The 25,840-nt window shown below is 44.4% G+C and overlaps 1 protein-coding gene across 1 annotated transcript; it reads left to right on the top strand.

The window, feature by feature from the left end:
• Positions 1-1,104: 1,104 nt before the first annotated feature.
• Positions 1,105-23,530, top strand: LOC311513916 (gasdermin-D-like). The gene is made up of 11 exons (XM_084616112.1): positions 1,105-1,227; positions 2,554-2,826; positions 3,372-3,546; positions 6,929-7,097; positions 10,742-10,844; positions 12,825-12,872; positions 13,683-13,715; positions 14,272-14,411; positions 15,798-15,975; positions 18,583-18,656; positions 22,659-23,530. The coding sequence occupies exons 2-11, from the start codon at positions 2,616-2,618 to the stop codon at positions 22,887-22,889; spliced, it is 1,362 nt and encodes a 453-aa protein (XP_084472238.1). The 5' UTR covers positions 1,105-1,227; positions 2,554-2,615; the 3' UTR covers positions 22,890-23,530.
• Positions 23,531-25,840: the final 2,310 nt, after the last annotated feature.

The raw sequence follows: 25,840 nt of genomic DNA, 5'->3' as shown, positions 1-25,840 counted from the left end.
CAATACTTCCCATGTCTATTTAACTACTCTGTCCTCTCCTCATCTTTGCAGACAATCACCAAAACTCCCCCCCCCCCCCGCAACCCTTAACTCAATTGTGGAGTTCCAAAGGAAATTTGCTAAGTTTCTGAGTCATGTAGCCAATGATTTTAGTTCATTGTTCATTTATTGTGTGATGTTATAATTAACTGACATGTTATGTTATATATATAATCGTATGCTAAATAGAGTTAAATTGAAGGATTATAGAAGTATAAAACTGATCCGTAGTTAGAAGGATAATCATGTATTAGGTATCTAAGTGAAAGTGAGTAGGGTTGAAATGAAAGGCCTGTAGGCTGAGGCCTACAAGAGTTTAGCTTAGCTATTTTAGGCCTTGGAGCTAAGAAATGCTGACATAAGGGACCAAACAATAACCCAGTGCCCTAAGATTACATGAAAAGATGTACCAATGCATCATATTGCGAAAAATTAACAGTAAGAGTAAGATTCCATTTTCTAACACATGCCCTTGCAGGGTGCATGATGCGCATAAATGTTAATGCGATATAGTCAGAATTACATTATAAAAGGGGGTGCCCAGAGCGGGAAAATTGAGCTCCCTATGGGACACTCCAGCAGGAACCATCCCTCTACTGATGATCAATCCATGAGAGACTCATCAGACCCTAACACTATTGTTAAGGATGTGAGTATAACTATATTTGCAACTTGTGCATAGGTTTGTATAGAATTTCTATATGCTTGGGTAATCATAACTTTAATTGTAATTTTAATAAAACTTGTAAAATAGATACCTTGTACTTATGAATGTATGTGTGGTCACCACCTTTGCTCTTTATCTGTTCTTACAGACTCTAAATCTAAAGCAAGTAGCAGAGGTGATTTTCACTCTGTTAAGCTTGAAACTATAAGTGACCAGAGCTGAGCCCACAGGGGTGCAATACCACATTACAAAATTCACTTTAAACAAAAATAAAAGGCTACAGTCATGTGAAGAAAATAACAAGTGAAGCAATCCACTGCCAGTGAACTACTTCCCTTTGTGGGTAAGCACAGCCTAGAACTTAAAGCAAGTCACTGCTTAGTGATTTCAAGTTCAGTGGCAGAAGTTCGCTGGTGGGAACGTATTGTACGGTCTGGTGCCATCCTATGTCTCCTCTCCTCACAATTAAAACAACTGGGAACTTTCTCCACACACAGGACAAGTGAGGCGTGAGAGTCCAGGTATGTCTGTTTTTTTAAACTTGCTGACAGAAATCTCCTTTTCATTCCCATTTTCAATATCTGTTCTTTCAGTCCTGGGACTCTTATCCACCTCTGCCAATGCATCTCGGTCCTGACTCCTTCCCGCACTTCACCCTGCTATTGCAGCCCTGGGCTCTCTGCACAGATCTCTGCTGGTGCACCTCAGTCCTTCCTGACCCACCTGTTCCTTGCTATTCCAGTCCTGGGCCCCCTACATACAGCCCTACCAATGCATCTCAATCCTGACCTGCAGCCCCTTGCTATTCCAGCTCTGGGGCCTGCTCCTGTATCAGTGTGCCTTGGTCCCGATCTGCAGCACCACCTGCTTATTCCAACCTATTCCATTCCCAGGCTTCTCCCGAGCAGGTACTGCCAGACATGCTACATTTTCCAGGAAATAGTTTGCAGGAGGTGGACAAAAAATAAAATCAACTATGGACTCAGACAAGACCACGATAGACATTACTTGTATAGCTAGTCCAGCCTGAACCCAAATTTCCAAAGGAAATTATGTGTCACGTGTCGCTCTTCAAACAGCAGTGTTAACAACTCTCATTGTATTCGGTGGGTTTTTTTAAGGCCGCCGTTCCTGGAGTTAAGCAACTACCTGAAGGGGGGTTTCAAAGAGGATGGAACTCAGCTGTTGTCAGGGGTGGCACGTACAGAACAAGGAGCAATGGTCTCAAGTTGCATTGGGGGAGGTCTAGGTTGGATATTAGGAAAAACTATTTCACTAGGAGGGTGGTGAAGCACTGGAATGGGTTACCTAGGGAGGTGGTGGAATCGCCATCCTTAGAGGGTTTTAAGGCTCGAGTTGACAAAGCCCTGGCTGGAATGATTTAGTGGTGTTGGTCCTGCTTCGAGTAGGAGGTTGGACTAGATGAGCTCCTGAGATCTCTTCCAACCCTAATCTTCTATGATTTCAGAAGGTCTTCGAATGGAATGTAAGCAATAACAATGATCATAATAATACATCACATTTATATTGAGCCTGTCAGCCAAAGATTGCAAACCACTATGTAGACATTAAATAACCTTAAGAACACTCTTGTGAGTGAGGTAATGTATTGATTATATTATCTCTTTAGAATGTAAACTCCTTGGGCAGGGACTGTCTCTTAATATAAGTATGTACAGTGCCTAGCACAATGGAGTCTTGATCACAGCTGATGCTTTTAGGTCCTGCCATAATACAGACAATAACTAATAATAGCCTCCTTTGTAAAGTGCTTTGCAATCTACAGATGAAAAGAGATGAGCAGGATTATTACGTTAACTTCATGTATTCCAATTTGCCTTCAACAGATGGTCCATTGTTAACCCATCAGATACCATCTTTAACTAGATTTGGCTACAAGTGGCTGGAAATGTTTGCTAAAGCGGCCAAGCAGCTCACAAAAGAGCTGGACTCTGACGGGAGACTCATTCCTATATCCAGCTTGGCTAGTGCCGATAGTTACAGACCCTTCTGTCTGGTCACGAAGAAGCAGCCATGGCTGCCTTTACAACCCCCAAAATATCTCATCACCCCCTACAAACTTACAGATATATTCAAAGAAGGAACAACTATGGATGCAGGTATGACTTGAATTCAGACTTAAAGTGATCACCAGTTATTTTGGGAAAGGGTCGACTAATAACTGTGCCCCTCTATAGCCTCTTCCATTCAAGGGTCCCAAGTGCTTTACAAACAGTAGTTCATTAAGCCCTCACAACCCTCCTGGGAGGTACACTAAGTAAGTATTTTTTACATTGTTTCCTCTGATGGGTAAACTAAGCCACAAGGAAACAAGCACAAGATCACAGGGCAGGTCAGTCTCAGAGCCTGATTAGAACTCAGGAGATCTAAGCCCTCCAGTCTTATGTTTTGACTGACCACTAGACCTCACAGGTCACTCACAAATTCCTGCCTGGATTTTGGTGCTCACTTGCAGCGTACACTGGGTCGACTCCAACTTCCTTGGGAGAGACTAGTTTCCAGCCATCTAAGAAAGCAGTGGCTTTGTTGGGTATACTGAGGGTTCGTGGGAAGCCACTGGTGAGATATGAGGTAAACCTTAAAGAAACAAGTACAAATAAGAGTTTCTGCAATAAACGAAACCTGATTAAGTTTGTTTCCCAAGAGGTGAAATATGTTGATCTGTTACAATACTCCGAGACCACAGACCAGAAAGCAGGAGGAAAGCTCAGCCTTAAGTTACAGCCCACCGAGGTGGACTTTGCTTGCTCAGGGAAGAGTTTATTCTCAGTCTCTCAGATATCCGTGAGAAAAGCCTACGTGGTTAAAAAAGGGCAGTGGTGAGTATGGATTTTTATTTTACCTCTTTTGGGAGTGACTTGCCTTTGCAGCCTTGAGATCTACTTCCCACAGCCAGGCACTGTTGCAATAACTGGGCTTGCAAACTGACTAATTGTGAGCTCAACAGTAAAAAGTGAGTGAAAGTTTATAAAATGACACAATGACCTGTTGCAACAAATGTTGATGGGGAAAAGGTACAAAAGGGAGACAGACTGAATTATTACAAACAAAATGGCCTACTAATATAATTCAAGGAATATGCAAATATTAAACCTGGTAAACAAGGGAAGTGTGAGACTAGAAATCAATAAACCAAAATTGGTGTGTCAAAAATTAGGCCTAATTATGGATGAAATAATGAGGGGAGGGGCTATTCCACCCACCACTTCCATTTTGGGGTCCTTAAAAGACTTCGGGGAAAAATCGAAAGGTGTTTCACAACTGCTGTCTGGGAGATGGGTGGACCAGAAGAAGTGAGATTTACCATTATGGCTGTCACCTCCACCATCTCCTGGGAACCCAGGATCCACTGTTACATCTTTGGGACTTTATTGTCCTAATCTCAACAGATGTCCCAACCAGACTGGGTCAAAGAGTGGGACCCAGATGATAAATCCCAACGCCACCTGGGATGTGAGACTTGCTTATCGTCTCTCCCCGGACCCCGGTGTTCTTTTCCTTCCTCATCTTATTTCTTTTCTTAAAATCATAGATTTTAAGGTCAGAAGGGACCATTATTATCATCTAGTCTGACTTCCTGCACAACGCAGGCCACAGAATCTCACCCACCAACTCCTGTAACAAACCCCTAACTTATGTCTGAGCTATTGAAGTCCTCAAATCATGGTTTAAAGACTTCAAGGTGCAGAGAATCCTCCAGCAAGTGACCCGTGCCCCACGCTGCAGAGGAAGGCAAAAAAACCCCATGGCCTCTGCCAATCTGCCCTGGAGGAAAATTCCTTCCTGACCCCAAATATGGCAGTCAACTAAACCCTGAGCATGTGTGCAAGACTCACCAGCCAGTCACCCAGGAAAGAATTCTCTGCAGTAACTCAGATCCCACCCCATCTAACATCCTATTACAGGCCATTGGGCATATCTACCGCTAATAGTTGAAGATCAATTAATTGCCAAAATTAGGCTATGCCATCATATCATCTCCTCCATAAACTTATCAAGCTTAGTCTTGAAGCCAGATATGTCTTTTGCCTCCACTGCTTCCCTTGGAAGGCTGTTCCAGAACTTCACTCCTCTGATGGTTAGAAACCTTTGTCTAATTTCAAATCTAAACTTCCTGATGGCCAGTTTATAACCATTTGTTCTCGTGTCCACATTGGTACTGAACTTAAATAATTCTTCTCCCTCTGTGGTATTTATCCCTCTGATATATTTATAGATAGTAATCATATCTCCTCTCAGCCTTCTTTTGGTTAGGCTAAACAAGCCAAGCTCTTTGAGCCTCCTTTCATAAGACAGGTTTTCCATTCCTCGGATCATCCTAGTAGCCCTTCTCTGTATCTGTTCCAGTTTGAATTCATCCTTCTTAAACATGGGAGACCAGAACTGCACACAGTATTCCAGATGAGGTCTCACCAGTGCCTTGTAGAACGGTGCTAACACCTCCTTATCTCTACTGGAAATACCTCACCTGATGCATCCCAAGACCGCATTAGCTTTTTTCACGGCCATATCACATTGGCAGCTCATAGTCATCCTGTCATCAACCAATACACAGAGGTCCTTCTCCTCCTCTGTTATTTCCAAGTGATGCATCCCCAGTCTCTCTTTTTTTTTTTTTTTTCTTCTGTCTAATAAGAGCCTGGCTTAGCCTGCCCACACTGCATATTCTGCAACCTTGCTGTAAGCCTGCAATCAAAGAGGTGGTTAAAAGCAATGCCCCAAACAGCCCAAGGCTGTTATAAGTTTGCCAGGTCTCGGAGTGGCTAATAAAACCATGTTCCACACCTGTTTCTGCAGCAGGAAGAGTGCAAATAAAAGTCAATACCAGAGACAGAAGTGGCATTTTCTATCTTTGCTGTTTTCTCTCCTGTCTTTTAGGAAACCTGATCGGACTTTGACAACAGCCCCAACAACACCACCAGCCCATTTCAACCCTTCTTCTCTTTTCCCCTCAAGACCGTTGCTACCCTCTTGAATACCATCTAAAAGACTGAAAGTAGGAGGGATTTCCTTCTAAAAATTCTCTCCAGATAAAGGGAATAAGAGATGTTGTTGAATCATAGATACAGAATTTTGGACTTTGGTTCAGTTTACTCAGTATAGGGACAGAGACATAGAATCATAGAATATCAGGGTTGGAAGGGACCTCAGGAGATCATCTAAGTCCAACCCCCTTCTCAAAGCAGGCACAATCCCCAATTTTTTTTTTGCCCAAGATCTCAAATGGCCCCTTCAAGGATTGAACTCCCAACCCAGGGTTTAGCAGGCCAATGCTCAAACCACTGAGCAAATGAAAGCCTTTCTTAATACTTTACATTTCAAATGCTTTACCTATGTTTCCTTTTTTCTGTATCTTTAATAAAAGTTTCTAAAATGTTAATATTGCGTTTGCCGTGGTAATACGCATGCGGAAGTCTCTATTACCAAACCCCAAACCTGGTTTAAAACTGTTTAGTGTTGGACAGTGACTAGGTCATGTTAACACCTTTAACCTTTTGGGCCCATATAGCCCAACGTGAATACAACAGCGCACAGCATTTAATCCCATTCCTAGCCCCTGGATACCCTGCACCACAGAAGCCATCTTGCTAGCTGAGGAAGGTAAACCTCTGTCTGGAGCTCAGCAACCCTCTGGCAGGGGAAACAAATTCCTCCGCGGGCCAGAGTGTTCTCTGTGGAGTGACTTATGACATTTCCTCTCCAACAAGGACGGAGCACAGCACTCCCAGTCCCTGTGGCCCTGCGGAGTCCTGCAGGGCTGTGTAGGTAGGAAGGAAGGCCTTGTGGTTAAACTGTGCAATAGAATTGCAGAGGCTTAGACTCAATTTACTGCTTTACCACAAGCAACCTGTGTGACCTTGGTCAACTCATTTAGCCTCTCTGTGCTTCAGTTCCCCATCTGTAAAATGGGGATAATAGCACTTCCCTGCCTCACAGGGGTTTTATCAGGGTAAATACATTCATAACTGTTCGTCACCCTAGTGTCTGAGTGCCTAGGCCCATGTATGTTTCTAAAACAGAGCATTAATCAGAAGAAGGTGTAAAGATTTCCTCCTGTTATACTAGGAACAACTTGCTCTTAATTGTTTTTTTCCTAACCAGATGCAGTTAGTATTTGGCAGATGCCCTGAAGCACAAGGGCTGAGACACTTTGTAGTAACAGCAGATGATGTTCTCATTGTTACTCTGTGTCCTCTGCAGGAAAATTGACATGTCACACAAGTTCATAAAGGAGTTCTCAGGCTCCCCTGGGACGCAGCTGTATGTCGTGACTGAGGCTTTTGAGTTAAAGGAACCATTGCACATTCAGAAGACGAGCCAGGGAGGAGGCAAAGCCGTGATCGCAGCAGGGGAAATAGGTGAAATACAGGTTTGTGCATTTGTACTGTGTCATTTCAATCAGCTCTCCGACTCAGCTGTGGTTGGAGCCATTGTATTAACATTTGTAACTACCAGCTGGCAAAGAGCATGATACTGGGATCACCTAGTAAGGCACCTGGAGGAATGAATTAGTGAAATAAACAAATGAAATCAACAGTAAAAATAAATGATCTTCCTTCTAATTCTATGTGCCCTCCAGAGGTGTTCGTTTCCAGGAACAGCATCTTCCATTAGTCACGCGCTAGCAGCATGGAGAAAGCGGCAGCTGGTGTCATCCGCACCCCACACGCTGTAGCACATATTGCACAAAAGTGACACAGCAGTCGAAGAACTTCACGGGTGGGTGTCAGTACATTGGGACTCGCTGCCTCTGGTAGCAGTACTCTGTGTGGCCACCATGCATGAGGTTCTGATTTAATTTCCCATCCTGATCTATTGCTGCCCAGTCTGGGAGTGCTGCCAGGCACCTCGTGTCTCCTCGGACCAATTAAAGGTCTCTGAAGGTCACAGATCCAGTGCTGTGCAGTAGATATGAATGCAGCAACATCCACGCCAAGCCTCAGGGAGTGGGAAAAGACATGATGGTGGGGGAAAGGAAGGCAGACTACTCATTCCAGTTCTCAGTGGACAGGTATTGACAAAACCAACAACACAATTGGCTTTAACTGGCCCACTTACAGGCAATCTCCAAAGATAAGCCCATGGCTTGGATAAGAACTCCTCTCATTCCAAGGGATGGTCTCAATAGGTGAAGTTTGAGGCACGCCAGCAGGGGCATTGTAGAAGCACAGCCTGGGATGCTGCTAGTGCCCATCATGTCCAAGGCTCTTGAGCTATCCACGGGCCATACTTTCACTAATACTAAAGTCACACAAAGATTCTGAGAGAGGGAGGGGAGGTGGGGAGAGGAGACTAGGTTTACATGGCATTTTGCTCTGCTGAAATCAGGCACATAACAGGAGGCTATTTCCTGTGGCTTGTTCCTTTCTCCTGACATACTTGCTCCAAAGCAACTGTGTCTAAAAGCCATAAATAAGCAAAAGCCTGTTTCAGATAAAGGAGCTGGAGAACTGCCCTCTTCCCCCCATAGACTCTGCCAAGAATCAAAGCTTGTCAAGTACCCTGTGATAAATGAAGTGGCAGGGGGAGTAGCTCCCTTTGATGGACACCCAGCCAGCCAGTTAGCTGTAAAATCCCTCTTGGTATCTGTTCTCTACTTGCTTTACCTGTAAAGGGTTAAAAAGTCCCCCAGATTTAAAAAAAAAAAAAAAAAAGTGGGCACCTGACCAAAAAAGCCAATGGGAAGGTTGAACTTTTTAAAATTGGGAAAGAAACTTTCCCTTTGTCTGTTGTTCTCTGGAGAAGGAGACATGGAACAGCAATGCTATAAGCAGGAATGCTGTGTGAGGCTTGAACCAGGTATAAAAATTCATCTTTCATACCTAGAAAAAATTATTGGACAGGGCATGTTTAAATTATATTTTAAAACAAAAGTGAGATTATTAAGTATAAAAGTAGGATTTAAGTGGTTCCAAGTAATAACAGACAGAACAAAGTAAGTTACCAAGCAAAATAAAACAAAACATGCAAGTCTAAGCGTAATACATTAAGAAACTCTTTACAGGTAAAATCTCGCCCTCAGAGATGTTCCAATAAGCTTCTTTCACAGACTAGACTCCTTCCTAGTCTAGGCCCAATCCTTCCCCCTGGTACAGTTCTTGTTAGCTCCAGCTCAGATGGTAACTAGGGGATTTCTCATGACTGGAACCTCCTTTGTTCTCTTCTACCCCCTTTTATAGCTTTGGCACAAGGCAGGAATCTTTTGTTTCTTTGGTCCCCCCACCCCTCCTTCTAAATGGAAAAGCACCAGGTTTAAGATGGATTCCAGTACTAGGTGACATGGTCACATGTCCCGTGAGACCCCAAGCCTTCATTCTTCCTGGCCTGACTCATAGGAAGGCTTGCAACTAAACAGAGCCATCTACAGTCAATTGTCCTAGTCGATGGGAGCCATTAAGATTCTAAACCACCATTAATGGCCCACATTTTGCATAATTACAATATGCAGAGTTTCAGAGTAACAGCCGTGTTAGTCTGTATTCGCAAAAAGAAAAGGAGTACTTGTGGCACCTTAGAGACTAACCAATTTATTTGAGCATGAGCTTTCGTGAGCTACAGCTCACTTCATCGGATGCATGCCGTGGAAACTGTAGCAGACTTTATATATACACAGAGAATATGAAAAAATACCTCCTCCCACCCCACTGTCCTGCTGGTAATAGCTTATCTAAAGTGATCATCAGGTGGGCCATTTCCAGCACAAATCCAGGTTTTCTCACCCTCCACCCCCCCACACAGATTCACTCTCCTGCTGGTGATAGCCCATCCAAAGTGACAACTCTTTACACAATGTGCATGATAATAAAGTTGGGCCATTTCTGCACAAATCCAGGTTCTCTCTGAGGGGGTGAGAGAACCTGGATTTGTGCTGGAAATGACCCAACCTGATGATCACTTTAGATAAGCTATTACCAGCAGGACAGTGGGGTGGGAGGAGGTATTTTTTCATATTCTCTGTGTATATATAAAGTCTGCTACAGTTTCCACGGCATGCATCCGATGAAGTGAGCTGTAGCTCACGAAAGCTCATGCTCAAATAAATTGGTTAGTCTCTAAGGTGCCACAAGTACTCCTTTTCTTTTTGCGAATATGCAGAGTTATGCTTTATATTCCTAGGTTCAGATAGAAGAATGAGACATTCATAGAAATAGGATGAACATACTCGGTAGATCATAAACTTTGTAATGATACCTCACGAGACCTTTTGCATGAAGCATATTCCAGTTACACTGGGAGGGAGGGATAGCTCAGTGGTTTGAGCATTGGCCTGCTAAACCCAGTGTTGTGAGTTCAATCCTTGAGGGGGCCATTTAGGGATCTGGTGCAAAAAATGGGGATTGGTCCTGCTTTGAGCAGGGGGTTGGACTAGATGACCTCCTGAGGTCCCTTCCAACCCTGATATTCTATGATATATTATATTCACACTCATTAGCATATTTTCCTAAAATCATATGGAGAGTAACATCACCCCATCCTCCTGAACTTACTGCCAGAGACTTGGACACTGTCCATATCAGAGGCAGTATACCTAAAATTCCTCTTTGGGCTCCCCTCTGGGGCAGACACTCCTGTTTCCCGCAAAAGGGAAGGTGACCCTGATCCAGTTGTGGGCTCACAGCTACCAGCTATTGACAGCCCTTCATTGACCAGCAAAATCCACACACCCCCTTCACTCATGTTGGTCTTGCTTCCAGCTACAGAGTCTTTGGAGTCCTACAGATGTCTCCTTCTCCAGAGAACAACAGACAATGGGCAAGTTTCTTTCCCAATTTGAAAAAGTTCTCCCTTCCCATTGGCACTTTTTTTTTTTTAACCTGGGGGACTTTTTAACCCTTTACAGGTAAAGCAAGTAGAGAACAGCTACCAAGAGGGATTTTACATCTAACTGGCTGGTTGGGTGTCCATCAAAGGGAGCTACTCCCTGCCACTTCGTTTATAACATACCCACGTGAGGATTTATTGACCTGCCTTAGGAATCTCACCGGAGACATGTGGCTGTGTTTGACTCCACAGGGGCGGGGAAAGAGCATTAAAAAGAAGACTATGACAATTCCTCAGGGCACAGTGCTGGCATATGTTGTACAGCCCCTGAATATCCTGAAGGAAGGAACACTTTGTAAGTGATCTAAGCTAAGTGTTGAAACCATTAAGTCACATGTGGCGTGGGGTACTGGGTCCCACTTTAATGCAGTTATATTCGTTTTGCTTTCTGCAGGCCAAACCACAGCGCATTTTATCTTTCCTCACAACAATATGAGGTGAAACATGGCAGTTGAATCTTGTGGCTAGAGTTGGGGGCTGAATTTCCCACCTGGACTAAAAGTATGATTCTCAGAAGCGCTGGAAAGGGATTGATCTCTGTTTCATGGCACCGATTAGATAATATGGGTCAGGGTTACACAAGTTTATACCACTTTCATTTGGTAGGGGGTCAAATGTCCACTGACTTCTGATGATACCATTACAAGGACTCCTGGCTTGTATGCCACTGATTTACTGTGACCTTGGGCAAGTCACTTACCCTCTCTGTTCCTCAGTTTCCTGATCTGTTGACATGAGGATTGTGATGGGTTCGGTCACAGAGACCCCTTTGTGACGGTCACCTGACGTGCTGAATTTACCTCTCAGCCCATTTTTCCTGCCATCTTGGGACACCAGAACCCTGCCTTGTTGAGCCAGACACGCTAGCCTGCTGCAACACAGACCCAGGTCTGGTCCATGCCCCCAAAGCTGCAGACTTTAACCAAAAACTGCTCAGCAGATCACTTATCTCCAGTACCCAGACACCCAGTTCCCAATGGGATCCAAACCCCAAATAAATCCATTTTACTCTGTATAAAGCTTATACAGGGTAAACTCATAAATTGTCCCCCCTCTATAACACTTATAGAGAGAGATGCACAGCTGTTTGCTCCCCCAGGTATTAATCACTTACTCTGGGTTTAATCAATAAACAAAAGTGATTTTATTAAGTATAAAAAGTAGGATTTAAGTGGTTCCAAGTAATAACAGACAGAACAAAGTAAGTTACCAAGCAAAATAAAACAAAACACGCAAGTCTAAGCCTAATACATTAAGAAACTGATTACAGGTAAATCTTGCCCTCAGAGATTTCCAATAAGCTTTATCACAGACTAGACTCCTTCCTAGTCTGGGCCCAATCCTTTCCCCTGATACAGTCCTTGTTAGTTCCAGCCAGCATCTTAGGTGAAAAGCAGGGGCTTTCTCATGACTGGGACCCGCTTTGTCCTGCTCCACCCCCTTTTATAGCTTTGGCACAAGGCGGGAATCCTTTGTCTCTCTGGGTCCCCACCCCTCCTTCTAAATGGAAAAGCACCAGGGTTTAAGATGAATTCCAGTATCAGGTGACATGGTCACATAACATTGTAAGACCTCATTTTTCATTACCCATTGGCTGGCACACACATATACAGGTAGGCTTGCAGGTAAACAGAACCATTTACAGTCAATTGTCATAGTCAATGGGAGCCATCAAGATTCTAAACCACCATTAATGGCCCACACTTTGCATCATCACAATAGGACCTCAGAGTTATACTTCATATTTCTAGTTTCAGATACAAGAATGATACATTCATACAAATAGGATAAATATATTCAGTAGGTTATAACCTTTGTAATAAGAAAAGGAGTACTTGTGGCACCTTAGAGACTAACCAATTTATTTGAGCATGAGCTTTCGTGAGCTACAGCTCACTTTATCGGATGATGCATCCGATGAAGTGAGCTGTAGCTCACGAAAGCTCATGCTCAAATAAATTGGTTAGTCTCTAAGGTGCCACAAGTACTCCTTTTCTTTTTGCGAATACAGACTAACACGGCTGTTACTCTGAAACTTTGTAATGATACCTTACAAGAGACCTTTTGCATAAAGCATATTCCATTTACATCATATTTACACTCATAAGCATATTTCCATAAAGCATTATGGAGTGTAACATCACAAGGATATAAAAATGTACAAGGATTACACATACGCTGAGGGCCTAATTCGTGAGTGATTGGAAAGCACTTTGAGATCATAGCATGAGAAGGTCAAAATATCATTAATAATAATTTCTATTTTCTTCTCCAGGTAAATGCTCATTGGCACAAAACAGGAAATTTTTATTTGTTTCGGATGGTAAGCAATTTATTTTATTGTTGTACTCTAGCTACATGTAACTTCTATCTTTCTTAGCGCTCTTTTTTCATATCATTTATATTCCCCTCCTCCTCAGCATCTTTCAACTAGCTGGTTCTCTGCAATGCATCTCAGGCATGTCTCATAATGGCTGAAGTCAAAATGAGTCGGCATGGGTATTTTGCTGAGCCAGAAATTAATTTAGGCTGCTTTACCAGACATGAATCACTCAAAAAAATGTTTCTGGGACAGAAAGAAAGGGAAATTATTTGGAGTGGAAACCTAGAGGGATAATAGAAAGACACTCCAAATTCAGTCACTGTGTTTGAAAGAATGACAGCTGGACTTGGGTTCTTAAGAGGGACTCTCATATGACAGCACCAATGGATGCAGGTAAATGATCAGCTGGTAGATTTGCTATGAGTGAAGACCCCATAAAAAACAGCTGGAGGATAAAACTACCTGGCACATATCTGGACTGTCATTAGAAGGCAGGTCTAGTGGTTAGTGAAAAGGAAGGGGAGTCAGGAACTCCGGGGCTCTGTTCCTGGCTCTGCCATTGAGTTGATGGGTGGCCCTGAGCCACTTAACCTCTCTGGATTTTAGTAAACTCTGGTGTAAAATGGGTATAACTACACTCCCCCATTACTATTTCTAGCTCCTAGGGGGTTGTGAAGCTCAGTTAATGGTTGCTTGTAAAGTTCTGTGACAGTCTTGAGAAAGGGCCCCAGAGAAGGACACATTATTGTTAAGCTTCTGTTTCAATTTAATTGTAGTACAATGATAAAACTGGTGTTTTTCTCATTTCAGGCTTCAAGGATAAGTCAGAGCCTTCACTAACAGGCAAGCAGCATGCTGTTAATTCCTTTCTCCATATTTTGCTTTTGTTTTTCGGATCTCAGAGGGTTTGAAAAGGGGCTCTGCAGAAGTAATAATACTTTCCATGTATCTAGCACCCCACAAAGTGATTAACATACAACAATTAGTCAATAAAACATCCTTATGAGGAGGATATTGGCAATCCCATTTTACAGGTGGAGGAACTGAAGTGACTAGCCCAAGTTCACAAAATGAACCCATAACAGAGCTGGGAATGGAACCCAGGAGTCCTGTCTCCAGAGTCACAGATGCTCAGCACTGCTCAGTATTTGGCTGTCTAGTATTAGCTCTGTTATTTTTATTTTACTGTGTTTTGATTTTAGTTTAAATTTTTTTTCCCAAATAGGTTAGCATCATTGCAGTGAAAACATCATTGCTTGACTCCCCTCTCTTGCTTTAGCGCTAGACCACATTGATGTATGCATCACACCATTGTCAGACTTGGTAGAGTAGCTTAATGACCCGTTAGGTGGGTAGGTTGGCTGAGTGCTGATGCATGTTGCTTTTTACCCACCACCAGCATTTCAGAAAGTGAAGGGCACCATCAAAGAAGAATGTGCACAGCTGATGTCTCTGAGTCAGGATTTCAGGATCAAACTGCTGGGAACCTTTAAGAGCTTTCTGCAGGATGGTGATGTTATATCAGATGTTAAAACTGTGGTATGTGCTCTTTAAATTTCATTTGACAAGTTCACATTAAGCCAAGAAACACATTGATTGGTGCATTTGTGAAATAAATGCATGCCAAGTGCCACTTAAGTAGAGATTAGAGACACATTCATCACTCCAACTGCTTGGCTACTACAGTACTCTGTAACTCACCACAGATATAACAGAGCTATGGGCTAGATCAGCGGTCCCCAACTTTTGAGGGTCACCCCCCCCTCACCCCTGTCTGCACCCCCCGGAGCCCAGGTTGGGAGCAGAGGGGTTTGGGGGGATGGGATGTGGTCAGGGGTAATCGGGCCAAGGCTGGGGCCACAGCTGGGGTGGGTCTGGGGGCAGGAGCAGAGCCGCAGCTGGGCTGTGGTGGGGGCCAGCAGCTGGGCTTGCAGCCAGGTGCAGCTCCGCTCTCAGCCTTGCTCCCAGCCTCGGCCCCAGGCTGGGGAGGGAGCCGTGGGGGCTGGCACAGGGCTGGGAATGGGGTTGGGAGCTGGGGACGCAGCTGGGGATGGGACTGGAACAAAGTTGGGTGTGGGGTGGGGCTGGGTGGTGCTCCCTCCCCACCCCCGTGGGCGCTGGCCCAGGCCCTGTTGGACCCCCTTGGATGATCCTCCACATCCCCGTAGGGGGGCACTCCCCACACTTGGAGGACCTCTGGGCTAGATCACTACACTACAGCTGCTGTAGTGTCATAGTATAGACACTACCTATATTGATGGAAGGGGGTTTTCTGGTAATGTGGTTAGTTAATACACCTATCTGAGAGGTGGTAACTAGGTCAATGGAAAAATTCTTAGGTGCACCTATGCTGGGGGTTAGGTCAACCTAACCATCGTGCTCAGGGAGCAAAATTTTTCACAGCCCTGAACAACATAGCTAACTTGATCTAATTTTTAAGTATAGACCAGGCTGTTAGACAGTTGTGAGCTACCAAAAGGAAGGGTTTAAAACACAGAGCCTGATTTGCATTTGCATTAAGACTCCTTTGCACCACTCTGGCAGTGTAAGTACGCCTTAAAGTTGATGTAAATTAAAGGAACATAAAGGGGCCTTAATGTAAATGAGAATGTGGGTCAAAAATACTTTAACCATTGCATTCACTGTGGGACTGGATGGTTCAGGAAATTAGTAATGGGATTTAGAGTGCAGCCTTTCACCTTTATGTCACAGTTTTGCATCCTTCCTGATGGCTAATGGCTGAGAGTTGTTCCCATTTGTCTGGTGGTCCCAGTAAAGTGCTAAGGGGACAGGTATCTATGTCATACATGTTTGCACACACGTGCGCACACACACAAAATGCCAATCTTCTGGGGGAAGGAACTATACTTTGACTGACAGCCGTCCTTTTCCCCCCTCCTCTTCTTTTATTCATTTTACCACCAGCTGGAGCTTTTCTTGGCAGGGGGTCAACCTAAGCACTCAATGCTGGACTCGTTGGATGAATTTCTCTGGCCTCAGGTGGAAAATTTGCTTCATGATTTAGGAGTTTTCTGTGAAGATCAGAGAGAAGAAGCCCCTTCATTATTGCAACCGATACACTTCCTGTGCTCTTCTTTAGAAGGTACGGAGACTTCAGTCAATGCAGAGGCAGTCCCAAAGTTGCTTGAAAAACTTATGGCTTGGGGAAAGCATGACCGATTGTCCTTATCCATGAAGAACTAGGTTTTCCACATAGAGTTCTGTAGTTTTATGTGTTGGATCTAAATAAGCATATACCCATCTGCTCATCTGAGCTTCCTGTGTTGATTTTTTTCAGTATGATATAGAATTTCTATTGGCCTTGTGTTTTCTCAAAATCAGGACTGTATCGTCTATTGAGAACTTGAGAAAACCCAACCTGAGATGTCTCTTCTACTGATTCTTTCTACTGATATCTTTCAACTGATATTGCTGTTCAGCCAGTGCTGTCTATAATATTCAAGTAGTACACAAATCTCGCTGAGTTTCTGGGATATGCTCAGAAGCACATGTAAGATATTCCAATCCATCTTGCAAGAAGTCCAGCCTATATGCTATCATGAAGTTTCACTAGAAGTATCAAGCTCTACAGTGAGCAGTGTTCACCTTATCCCAGGAAACGAGGCTTTCACAGGTTGGAAGCAGCTGGCTTTGCACTACTACTACATCATGTCAGGAAAGTACAAACCCAGCATAATGAGGGAGTGGAAGGGTCAGCAGTATATTGAACATCAGAGCAAAATCGTGGAATCAGAGAAATGCTGAGCAGGAAAGGACCTCAAAAGGTAATCTAGCCCACCTCGTTGCGTTGAGGCAGGATTAAGTATACCTAGACTATCCATGACAGATGTTTATCTAACCAGTTCTTAAAAACCTCTAGTGACAGGGATTCCACAACCTGTCTGGGTAACCTCTTCCAGTGCTTAACTTAAAATGCGAGGCCCTATTTGATGTTTTCCACTTCATATTCCTGGAGAAATGGATTTGGGTCTTTATAGGTTAAGCGTCTTCCAAGGCACTGATTTCAAACATGAAACCCATACATGACAGACAGACCAACTACCAAATGTGTTCCTTAAATAATTGGATAGGCACCACTCTGGCAGCACTGATGGGCCTCAGATCTTTGATCTGAGACTTGTGGAAGAGCAGCTGCAAAACGGATTTAGCTTTGTGTGTGTGTGCTAAAGTTTATGAATGAGAGAGATTCGTGGAGTTCTAAGAGGAGAGTCAAGGAAGACTGCAGTTTGCTATCTGAGTTGTATAATTTTTTCATACTGCTAGTTATGAATTTGGAAAATTTCTTGGTGAGAAGGAAGCAAAAAACTAGGGGAAGTTTTTGCAACTGAAATCAGAATAGAAAAGTGTGCAATTAAGTGGTCTTGGAAAGGCTGTGTAAAGAAGTGGGCTTAGTTTTGCAGCAATGTTTCTCAACCAGTGGGTCATGACAGACTATCAGGGGGGTCATGACGTGGAAAATTTTATTACAATCTAAAGCAACCCCCCCCAAATAAAAACCCACCTCTTTACTCCCTGCACGCCCTTCCAGATCTAGTGTTCTTTATAAACCTCTCAAAACACACACTTAAATAAATTATAGAGGCTTAGCATTGTTATCACTGAAACATTTTTACTCTTATTTTTAAAGTAAATGTATGGGGAATATGAAAACTTTTTACTTTGAAAAAGCAGTCAGCAACCTGAAAAGGCTGAGAAACACTATTTTGGAGAATCTCAAGGGATGGAATGCACCTTAGCAAGTCCCCTCTGCATCTTCAGAATGGCTCTGAGATTTGGCTTCACCTTGATCCCAATGTGTTCTCGTCCCTCCATTTTTCTCTCCTGCTGTGGTATTCTGCAGCTTTCCCCTTCTCCTCTACATTTTTTACCTTCCAACTCTTGGGGTTTGCCATGGAACATACAGAATCTGTGTCGGCCATTCACTAAAACTATTGCTTCTTATTTCATCTAAGTCCCACCTTGGGACACCTGGTCATGGTGAGACATCAACTGCTTGCAGTAAAGTGCAACAGCATTCTCCCACTGACACAGCTGTGAATCCTTGATTGGAAGGGCTGTGGTCAGAAAACAGTATCTCAGGGGTCTGTAGGTTTAGAGTGGAGATCTTTAGGGCTCCACAGGAAACAAAGAAACAAGAGGAAGAGGCCAGCTCAGGGGATTGTCTATGGCAGTCTGAGACTTTCATCTCTGTAGTGAATCACTGCTCAAATTCAGCACAAGTTATTACCCCTGTCGATGACTAGTGGCCTATGCAAAATGTGTTCGGTGGGTCTCAGTCCAGTTCCTAGTGGACAGGAATACACATCACTAACACCACCATTTAATCATAACCAGAAGTGAATGGACATTAGAGAGTGAATTCCCCTCTCTTATCAAGTAGTGGTCCCTTCAGATCAGGGCTGAGGCACATCAGTGGGGAGATGTGCACAGAATCTTGCACATTGCTGCCATTTGCACTCTACCTGCTCGAGCAACAAAGGACTCTCAGCCTAAGGGCTGTTAATCTGGTATTTTTCACCTGCACTGAACAATTAAGAAAAGAAGGTATTTTGTATTTTTAAAAGCATGAATCACAGTAACGAATTATTACAGTGCACCCAGAACTTTCAACAGCTCCGCTCTAAAGGACACCACCCCGAGCATTTTTCTTTTTCTGGCTCTCCCTGAGGTTGTGATTTAATTTTCGCAGATCTGGACTTTAGACTGCTGACCCTGCTTGTGACCTGCCTAGAGAAGAATATGGTGGCCAAGCAGCTTGAGCTGGTAAGATCCTCCCACACTTGTATCTTTGAATATTTACTCGTTAACACTGCAATAAAGCTGATTGATACAGCTCAGCACAGCATCCAGCAGGACGTTCGGCACGCATGGTACATCTGAGATTCACCAAGGTGCTATATGAGCTCAAGATGCTTCCTTTATAGTCAACTCAAACTGCAGAGCAACCATGCCAAGCCATTTTGACCTATGTCCTCACAGCTGCCTCTTGTGTGGATTAATATCTAGGAGTGGATTTTTTAGCTGGAGGTCGAATACCTGTAGGAGGGGAATGTTTTAGTGAGAAAAAGGCCCCATTGTTCATTTTGTGGGGCCAGATTTTCAAAAAAGCTGGAGACCCAACAGATCCCATGTGTCACACTGTTGGTTGGATTTTTCCATGAGCTCAGCCCTCAATGTGCTGACGCCTTTGAAAATGGGAACTGAGCTCTAGAAACTCAGGCCCTTAGTCTCCAGTTTATCCTTGCAGGAAGCCATGGACTAAGATGTGGACAGAGACCATGATGGGTCTGAATCCACCAAACCATTCCCTCCACCTCCACTAAAATGCTTCAGTTGATTTCTTCCCTATCCCCAATGAGAACCAGCAGCATTTCCCAGGCATGTTAGCCAAACCAGAGTTATAGGACACCCGGTTCCATTTCCCCCTCTCCAAACACCCCCCCCCCGCATTCTTTTGCTAGGTTTATACCCTGACATGACTCAAAGTGGCTTGGGACGCACTATGAACTCCAGCATTTCCTGTTCCCTAGATCTTACAACAGTATCAGCTGGCCAGAAGGCGGTGATCGTCTGTGTATCCAGCTGACTAATTCAGTGCTGCATTAGGTCTCCAATAGCAGTAACTGGATCTCAAATATCCTCCCTCAATATTCCCAGTACAAGTTATAGACTGTTGCTAGTTGTAGCCTGTCTCACAGTATTTAAAGTATAAGGAAAAGACTTAATCTGCCCACTTTGGAATCTGTCTCCATGTATCTTCTGCTAGGTTCCTTACATCTGTCACTACTCTGTTGCAGACATATCTGCAGTAAAAAGTGATGGACTGAGAACATTCTGGATTTATGCTCCTCTACATCTGTAGTGAGCCTGTTACTTAAAGGAACAAGAGTAAATACCTAGTCTGCTCAAGCATAGCACACAGCAGAGTATAAAAGTGTTGGCTGTCCCTTGCTTGGTTAGAAAATGTTTATCAGTGCTGTCTGTGATAACATCTTTCACACTCGGACTGCTAGCTAGTTTCTATTTATTGTTCTTTGGGATTAATTTAGTGCTGCTGAAAGGCATCAGATAAGCAGCTCTGGAGGCTAAAACTTCTAATTCATTTGCAGAACAGGAAACCTGCCTTAGAAATATCAAAGATCCAGGTAGATACACTGACAGATAAATAGTACATGGCAGTACAACCTTCCACACACTCCAGTCTCACCATTATTCTTGTCACTGATACAGAGCTTGGTAAGCTGGATTCAAGCAAACTATATGCATTTATGGCTAAATGTAAATGTATGTTTCTAGGAACCAAGAAAGTAGGCTAAACTTACAGGGTGCGGGACTCTACCTCAGGAAGCAGTGACTCTGAAAAAGATTTGGGGTCATGGTGGATAATCAGCTGAACATGAACTCCCAGTGCAATGCTGTGGCCAAAAGGGCTAAAGAAATCCTGGGATGCATAAACAAGGGAATCTTGAGTAGGAGTAGAGAGGTTATTTTATCTCTGTATTCGGCACTGCTGTGAGCTGCTGGAATACTGTGTCCAGTTCTGGTGTCTACAATTCAAGGTTGTTGATAAATTGGAGAGGGTTCAGAAAAAAGCCACATGAATGATTAAAGGATGAGGTTTGAATGTCCTAAAATACCTAAAAGAAGTAAATCCTCCAGTCCTTTTTCATATAAACCTCCTACCGAAATGAATGCGTTGCATCCGAGAGTGCTAAAGGAGTTGGCGGATGTGATTGCAGAGTCATTGGCCATTATCTTTGAAAACTCATGGCATTCGGGGGAGGTCCCAGATGACTGGAAAAAGGCTAATGTAGTGCCCATCTTTAAAAAAGGGAAGAAAGAGGATCCTGGGAACTACAGGCCAGTCAGCCTCACCTCAGTCCCTGGAAAAATCATGGAGCAGGTCCTCAAGGAATCAATTCTGAAGCACTTAGAGGAGAGGAAAGTGATCAGGAACAGTCAGCATGGATTCACCAAGGGCAAGTCATGCCTGACTAATCTAATTGCCTTCTATGACGAGATAACTGGCTCTGTGGATGAGGGGAAAACGGTGGACGAGTTGTTCCTTGACTTTAGCAAAGCTTTTGACATTGTCTCCCACAGTATTCTTGCCAGCAAGTTAAAGAAGTATGGGCTGGATGAATGGACTATAAGGTGGATAGAAAGCTGGCTAGACTGTCGGGCTCAATGGGTAGTGATCAATGGCTCCATGTCTAGTTGGCAGCTGGTATCAAGTGGAGTGCCCCAAGGGTTGGTCCTGGGGCCGGTTTTGTTCAATATCTTCATAAATGATCTGGAGGATGGTGTGGATTGCACCCTCAGCAAGTTTGCAGATGACACTAAACTGGGAGGAGAGGTAGATACGCTGGAAGGTAGGGATAGGATACAGAGGGCCCTAGACAAATTAGAGGATTGGGCCAAAAGAAATCTGATGAGGTTCAACAAGGACAAGTGCAGAGTCCTGCACTTAAGAGGGAAGAATCCCGTGCACCGCTACAGACTAGAGACCGAGTGGCTTGGCAGCAGTTCTGCAGAAAAGGACCTAGGGGTTACAGTGGACGAGAAGCTGGATATGAGTCAACAGTGTGCCCTTGTCGCCAAGAAGGCCAATGGCATTTTGGGATGTATATGTCGGGGCATTGCCAGCAGATCAAGGGACGTGATTGTTCCCCTCTATTCGACATTGGTGAGGCCTCATCTGGAGTACTATGTCCAGTTTTGGGCCCCACACTACAAGAAGGATGTGGAAAAATTGGAAAGAGTCCAGCAGAGGGCAACAAAAATGATTAGGGGACTGGAATACATGACTTATGAGGAGAGGCTGAGGGAACTGGGGATGTTTAGTCTTCAGAAGAGAAGAATGAGGGGGATTTGATAGCTGCTTTCAACTACCTGAAAGGGGGTTCCAAAGAGGATTGCTCTGGACTGTTCTCAGTGGTAGCAGATGACAGAAGGAGGAGTAATGGTCTCAAGTTGCAGTGGGGGAGATTTAGGTTGGATATTAGGAAAAACTTTTTCACTAGGAGGGTGGTGAAACACTGGAATGCGTTACCTAGGGAGGTGGTGGAATCTCCTTCCCTAGAAGTTTTTAAGGTCAGGCTTGATAAAGCCCTGGCTGGGATGATTTAGTCGGGGATCGGTCCTGCTTTGAGCAGGGGGTTGGACTAGATGACCTCCTGAGGTCCCTTCCAACCCTGATATTCTATGATTCTAAGGAGTGCAGCATTTCCCCATGTTTGACAAAAGGAAAAAGATTGGAATCACTAGGAAAAAATCATAATAAGGTTATGCATGAAATGACACCTGACCTCACTTGCTTTAACTAAAGGAATTCTCACATACTTGTCATGAAAAACAACATACTAGCGAATGGTGCCCTACAAATCTGATAGATTTTCAAAAGCAACCAGAGATTTTGGCTGCTCAGCCTGAAACACCTTAAATGGTCCCAATTTTCAGAAAGCACTGAGCACTCACCCTCTGAAAATCAGATCATCTAGTGATTTTGAGTGCCTAGTTTTAAATCCCTTAATCACTTTTGAAAACTGTGGCCTACTGCTCTCTGAAGATCAATATAACTGCTTCTGCTCTCCTCCTCTCCCTGCATATTTCATACAGTTACAGACTCCAAACCAGTAAGGTAGCCATTAGGGCAGTAAGCTGATGTCCCACCTTATGAACAAACATTTCATTTGCCTTTTCAAGTAATTTTTACTGTCTTCCCTTACCCTTTGTTTCATGGTTCCTTTTTTTTTTTTTGCAAAGATGGATGACATCTTGGAGTGGATTCTTTCCAGTGGCAGAGAAAGCAACTTCAGCTTGGCCTCTTCTCTGCCAGAAGAAGAAAAGAACATAACTGCAGAAATGATGTATACCTGTGGACTGATTCCACAGACAGACAGACCCTCTTTAACCTACCTATGGAATAATGAAGCCCAATCAAACCTATTTGCACTGTATGCAGCCTTGTATGCTTTGTGGATTCTCAGTGAGTGATACCAGGTTAAATGGGAGGGTGTAAAAATAAAAAATGTGGATCAAGAAAGAGCTACAAACCATCACCCTAAAGCAGGGGTGGGCAAATTGCAGCACGCGGGCCACATCCGATCCATCAGGCCATTTAATCCGGCCCTCAGCTCCCGCTGGGGAGCGGGATCTGGGGCTTGTCCTGCTCTTGTGCTCCAGCCAGGGAGTGGGGTCAGGGGCTTTCCCTGCTCCGCTGCCCCATCTGCAGGCACCAACCCCGCAGCTCCCATTGTCTGCAGTTCCTGGCCAATGGGAGCTGCAAGGATGGCACGTGCGGATGGGGCAGCGCACAGAGCCACCTGGCCATGCCTCACAGCCGGAGAGGGGACATGCTTCCGGGAGCTGCTTGCTGTAAGCGTTGCCCGGAGCCTGCACTCCTGAGGCCCTCCGCTCCCCTGCCACAGCCCTGATCCTCCTCCTGCCCGCCGAACCCCTTGATCCCAGCCCAGAGCCCCCTCTTGTACCCGAAGCCAATCCTCCCCAGCTAGAGCCCTCACCCACCCCAGGCCGCAACAGCCTGCCCCATCCCTGATCCTCCTCCCACCCTCCGAACCCATCGGTCCCAGCCCGGAGCATCGTCCTGCACCCCTCATCCCCGGCCCCACCCCAGAGCCCTCACACCCCTCCCCTGTACCCCCAACCCCCCTGCCCAGATCCTCCTCCCACCCTCTAAACCCCTCGGTCCCAGCCTGGAGCCCCCTCCTGTACCCCAAAGTCCTCATCCCCAGCCCCACCCCAGAGCCCTAAGCCCCCCTGCACCCCAACCCGGAGCTCCCTCCCGCACCCTGAACTCCTCATTTCTGGCCCCACCCCAGAGCCCGCATCCTCAGCCGGCCCTTACCCTACCCCTATTTTGTGAGCATGCATGGCCCGCCATACAATTTGTCTCTCAGGCCAAAAAGTTTGCCCACCCCTGCCCTAAAGCATGATATTCATTAGGGTCGCTTGAAATATCTGTCCAGGAGCAGCTCAAGGCTAAAAGTCTCTTTTGGGATACTCATTAGGAAAAGAAACTGATTTCTAGGGGCCATACCTGCCATCCATGTTTAAACAGAACTCACTATTGATTTCAGTGGGAAATTTTGCTTAAATATAGATGGCACGATATAGCTCTGGGTACTGCAGGTCTATCAGACAAAGGTCTAGAAATTGGATATAAAATACATTAGTTATGTGTAAAAAGGAATAATTTCCCTTATCTCAACATGACTTTACTGTGGTAAATTGCAAGGACTGTCTTTCACAGGGGTTCTCAAACTGGGGGTCGGGACCCCTCAGAGGGTCTTGAGGTCATTACATGGGGGGTCACGAGCTGTCAACCTCCATCACAAACCCCGCTTGCCTACAGCATTTATAATGGTGTTAAATATATTTAAAAGTGTGTTTAATTTATTAGGGGGGTTGCACTCAGAGGCTTGCGATGTGAAAGGGGTTGCCAGTAAAAAAGTTTGAGATCCATTGGTCTTTCGTCTTGGTGTGCAGTGTGTAACAGTGAGGAAAGGGACAAATTGCCCCATGTCCTACCAAATAAAGGCTAAGAGAATCCCAATATCCTGTCTGGAATGATCCTGCACAAGTGCACAGCAAATTAGACCGCATGGCATACTATCTGAGCCCTGGTACATGCCTGCCACTGTGTGCAGGAAAAGGTGGTGAGGTTGTAAGGATAAGGCCTTTGTCTGCAGCCATATTGTAAGGCCTAAAGCCTAAGGCCTTTCTCTGCAGCCAGATTAAAAGAGCAGCTGAGTTAGCTGAGAAGCAGGAAGTCACATCCTCACATTCCATCTGAATTACATTAAAACAATGTAATATTAGGCTGTCAAGAAGGAGACTCCGTCCTAATGGCACCTACCATCACCAGATAAAGAAACAGATCTTAAGATGGTTAAAGAAAACTTAGTTTGATAGCATCCTGTCGGTCAAGAAATCACTTATCAATAGTTGTGGGTGTAAAATCCTCATTTCTTTGTTTTGTCATTATGCTCCCCACTTCCCTATTGTTTATCTGTATGGTTTCTGTCTGGTTCTTTAATTGTCTGTTACATAATTAATTAGGGTGGTGGGGTAGGATTGGTTAGAGAATTTTATTACACTATGTTAGGATTGGTTAGTAAAATTTTAGTATAACAATTGGTTAAGGTATAGTTTAAAAGGACTCAAATTTCACTATATAAACTGGGGTCCAAAAGAAAGTTCTTTGGGAACCGACTCCGGGACACAGCCCCAAAGATCAGAGCTGCCAGACCTCAACACTCTGCCAATAACACCGTGCAGAAACTGGAGTCCCCCAGATAGACCCGATCCTGACTGGCCATCAAGAAAAGTTCATCTGTCTTATTGGGAGCATTGTATGTGTAGCATGTGCATTCCATTTTTGGTGATTGTTAATAAATAGAGGTGATGTCGTATATTATTGTGTAAGGCTCTTTCACTGGTAAGAGGTCCTGCACACCTGCAGAAGTAGTATACACCTGGAGCCCTACGTATTGGGAGAGGGTGTGGGTACTTAAATTGACCAGGTTAGTTACACCCTGAGCCCTACGAATTGCGTACAAGTGGCCCTGAGTCCTATGAATTGGGGAAGGGTAGGTGCTTTTCGCCTGGAGCCCTACAAATTGGGAAAAGGTGAGGTTCCCTAAAGTGTGCAGGTAACAAGGTCAATGTACATTTGAGTGTGGCCACAGGAATAGAGGCAGCTTGGTACCAAATGCAGCAGAAATGATCCCAGAGGAGCAGTGTAACTGGTGTACAATTTAAACCAGCTTCAAGTTGGTATGGATTATCCTTATTCCACAGTACACAATAGAAGATGAGAAACAGAGCTCTAAGAAGATGGGAGAAGCATTTAAAAAAATAAGTGGATGCAATGACCAGATGTCTTGGAGCCCTTTCCAGACTGGTTTATTGTCAGGCTTCAGGAC

This window comes from Lepidochelys olivacea (assembly GCF_965140295.1).
Source record: "Lepidochelys olivacea isolate rLepOli2 genome assembly, chromosome: 27".
In the NCBI taxonomy this organism is placed as follows: Eukaryota; Metazoa; Chordata; order Testudines; family Cheloniidae; genus Lepidochelys; species Lepidochelys olivacea.
Note: the sequence above shows the minus strand (reverse complement) of the source record. Positions and strands in the feature narration are given on the sequence as shown.

Bases quoted from the DNA above. Each gene is read 5' to 3' on its own strand.
- LOC311513916 (XM_084616112.1), top strand. From the start codon at position 2,616: ATGTTTGCTAAAGCGGCCAAGCAGCTCACAAAAGAGCTGGACTCTGAC. The intron at 10,845-12,824 runs GTAAGTGATCTA...TTTCTTCTCCAG, and splicing joins CCTGAAGGAAGGAACACTTT to GTAAATGCTCATTGGCACAA. The intron at 18,657-22,658 runs GTAAGATCCTCC...TTTTTTGCAAAG, and splicing joins TGGCCAAGCAGCTTGAGCTG to ATGGATGACATCTTGGAGTG.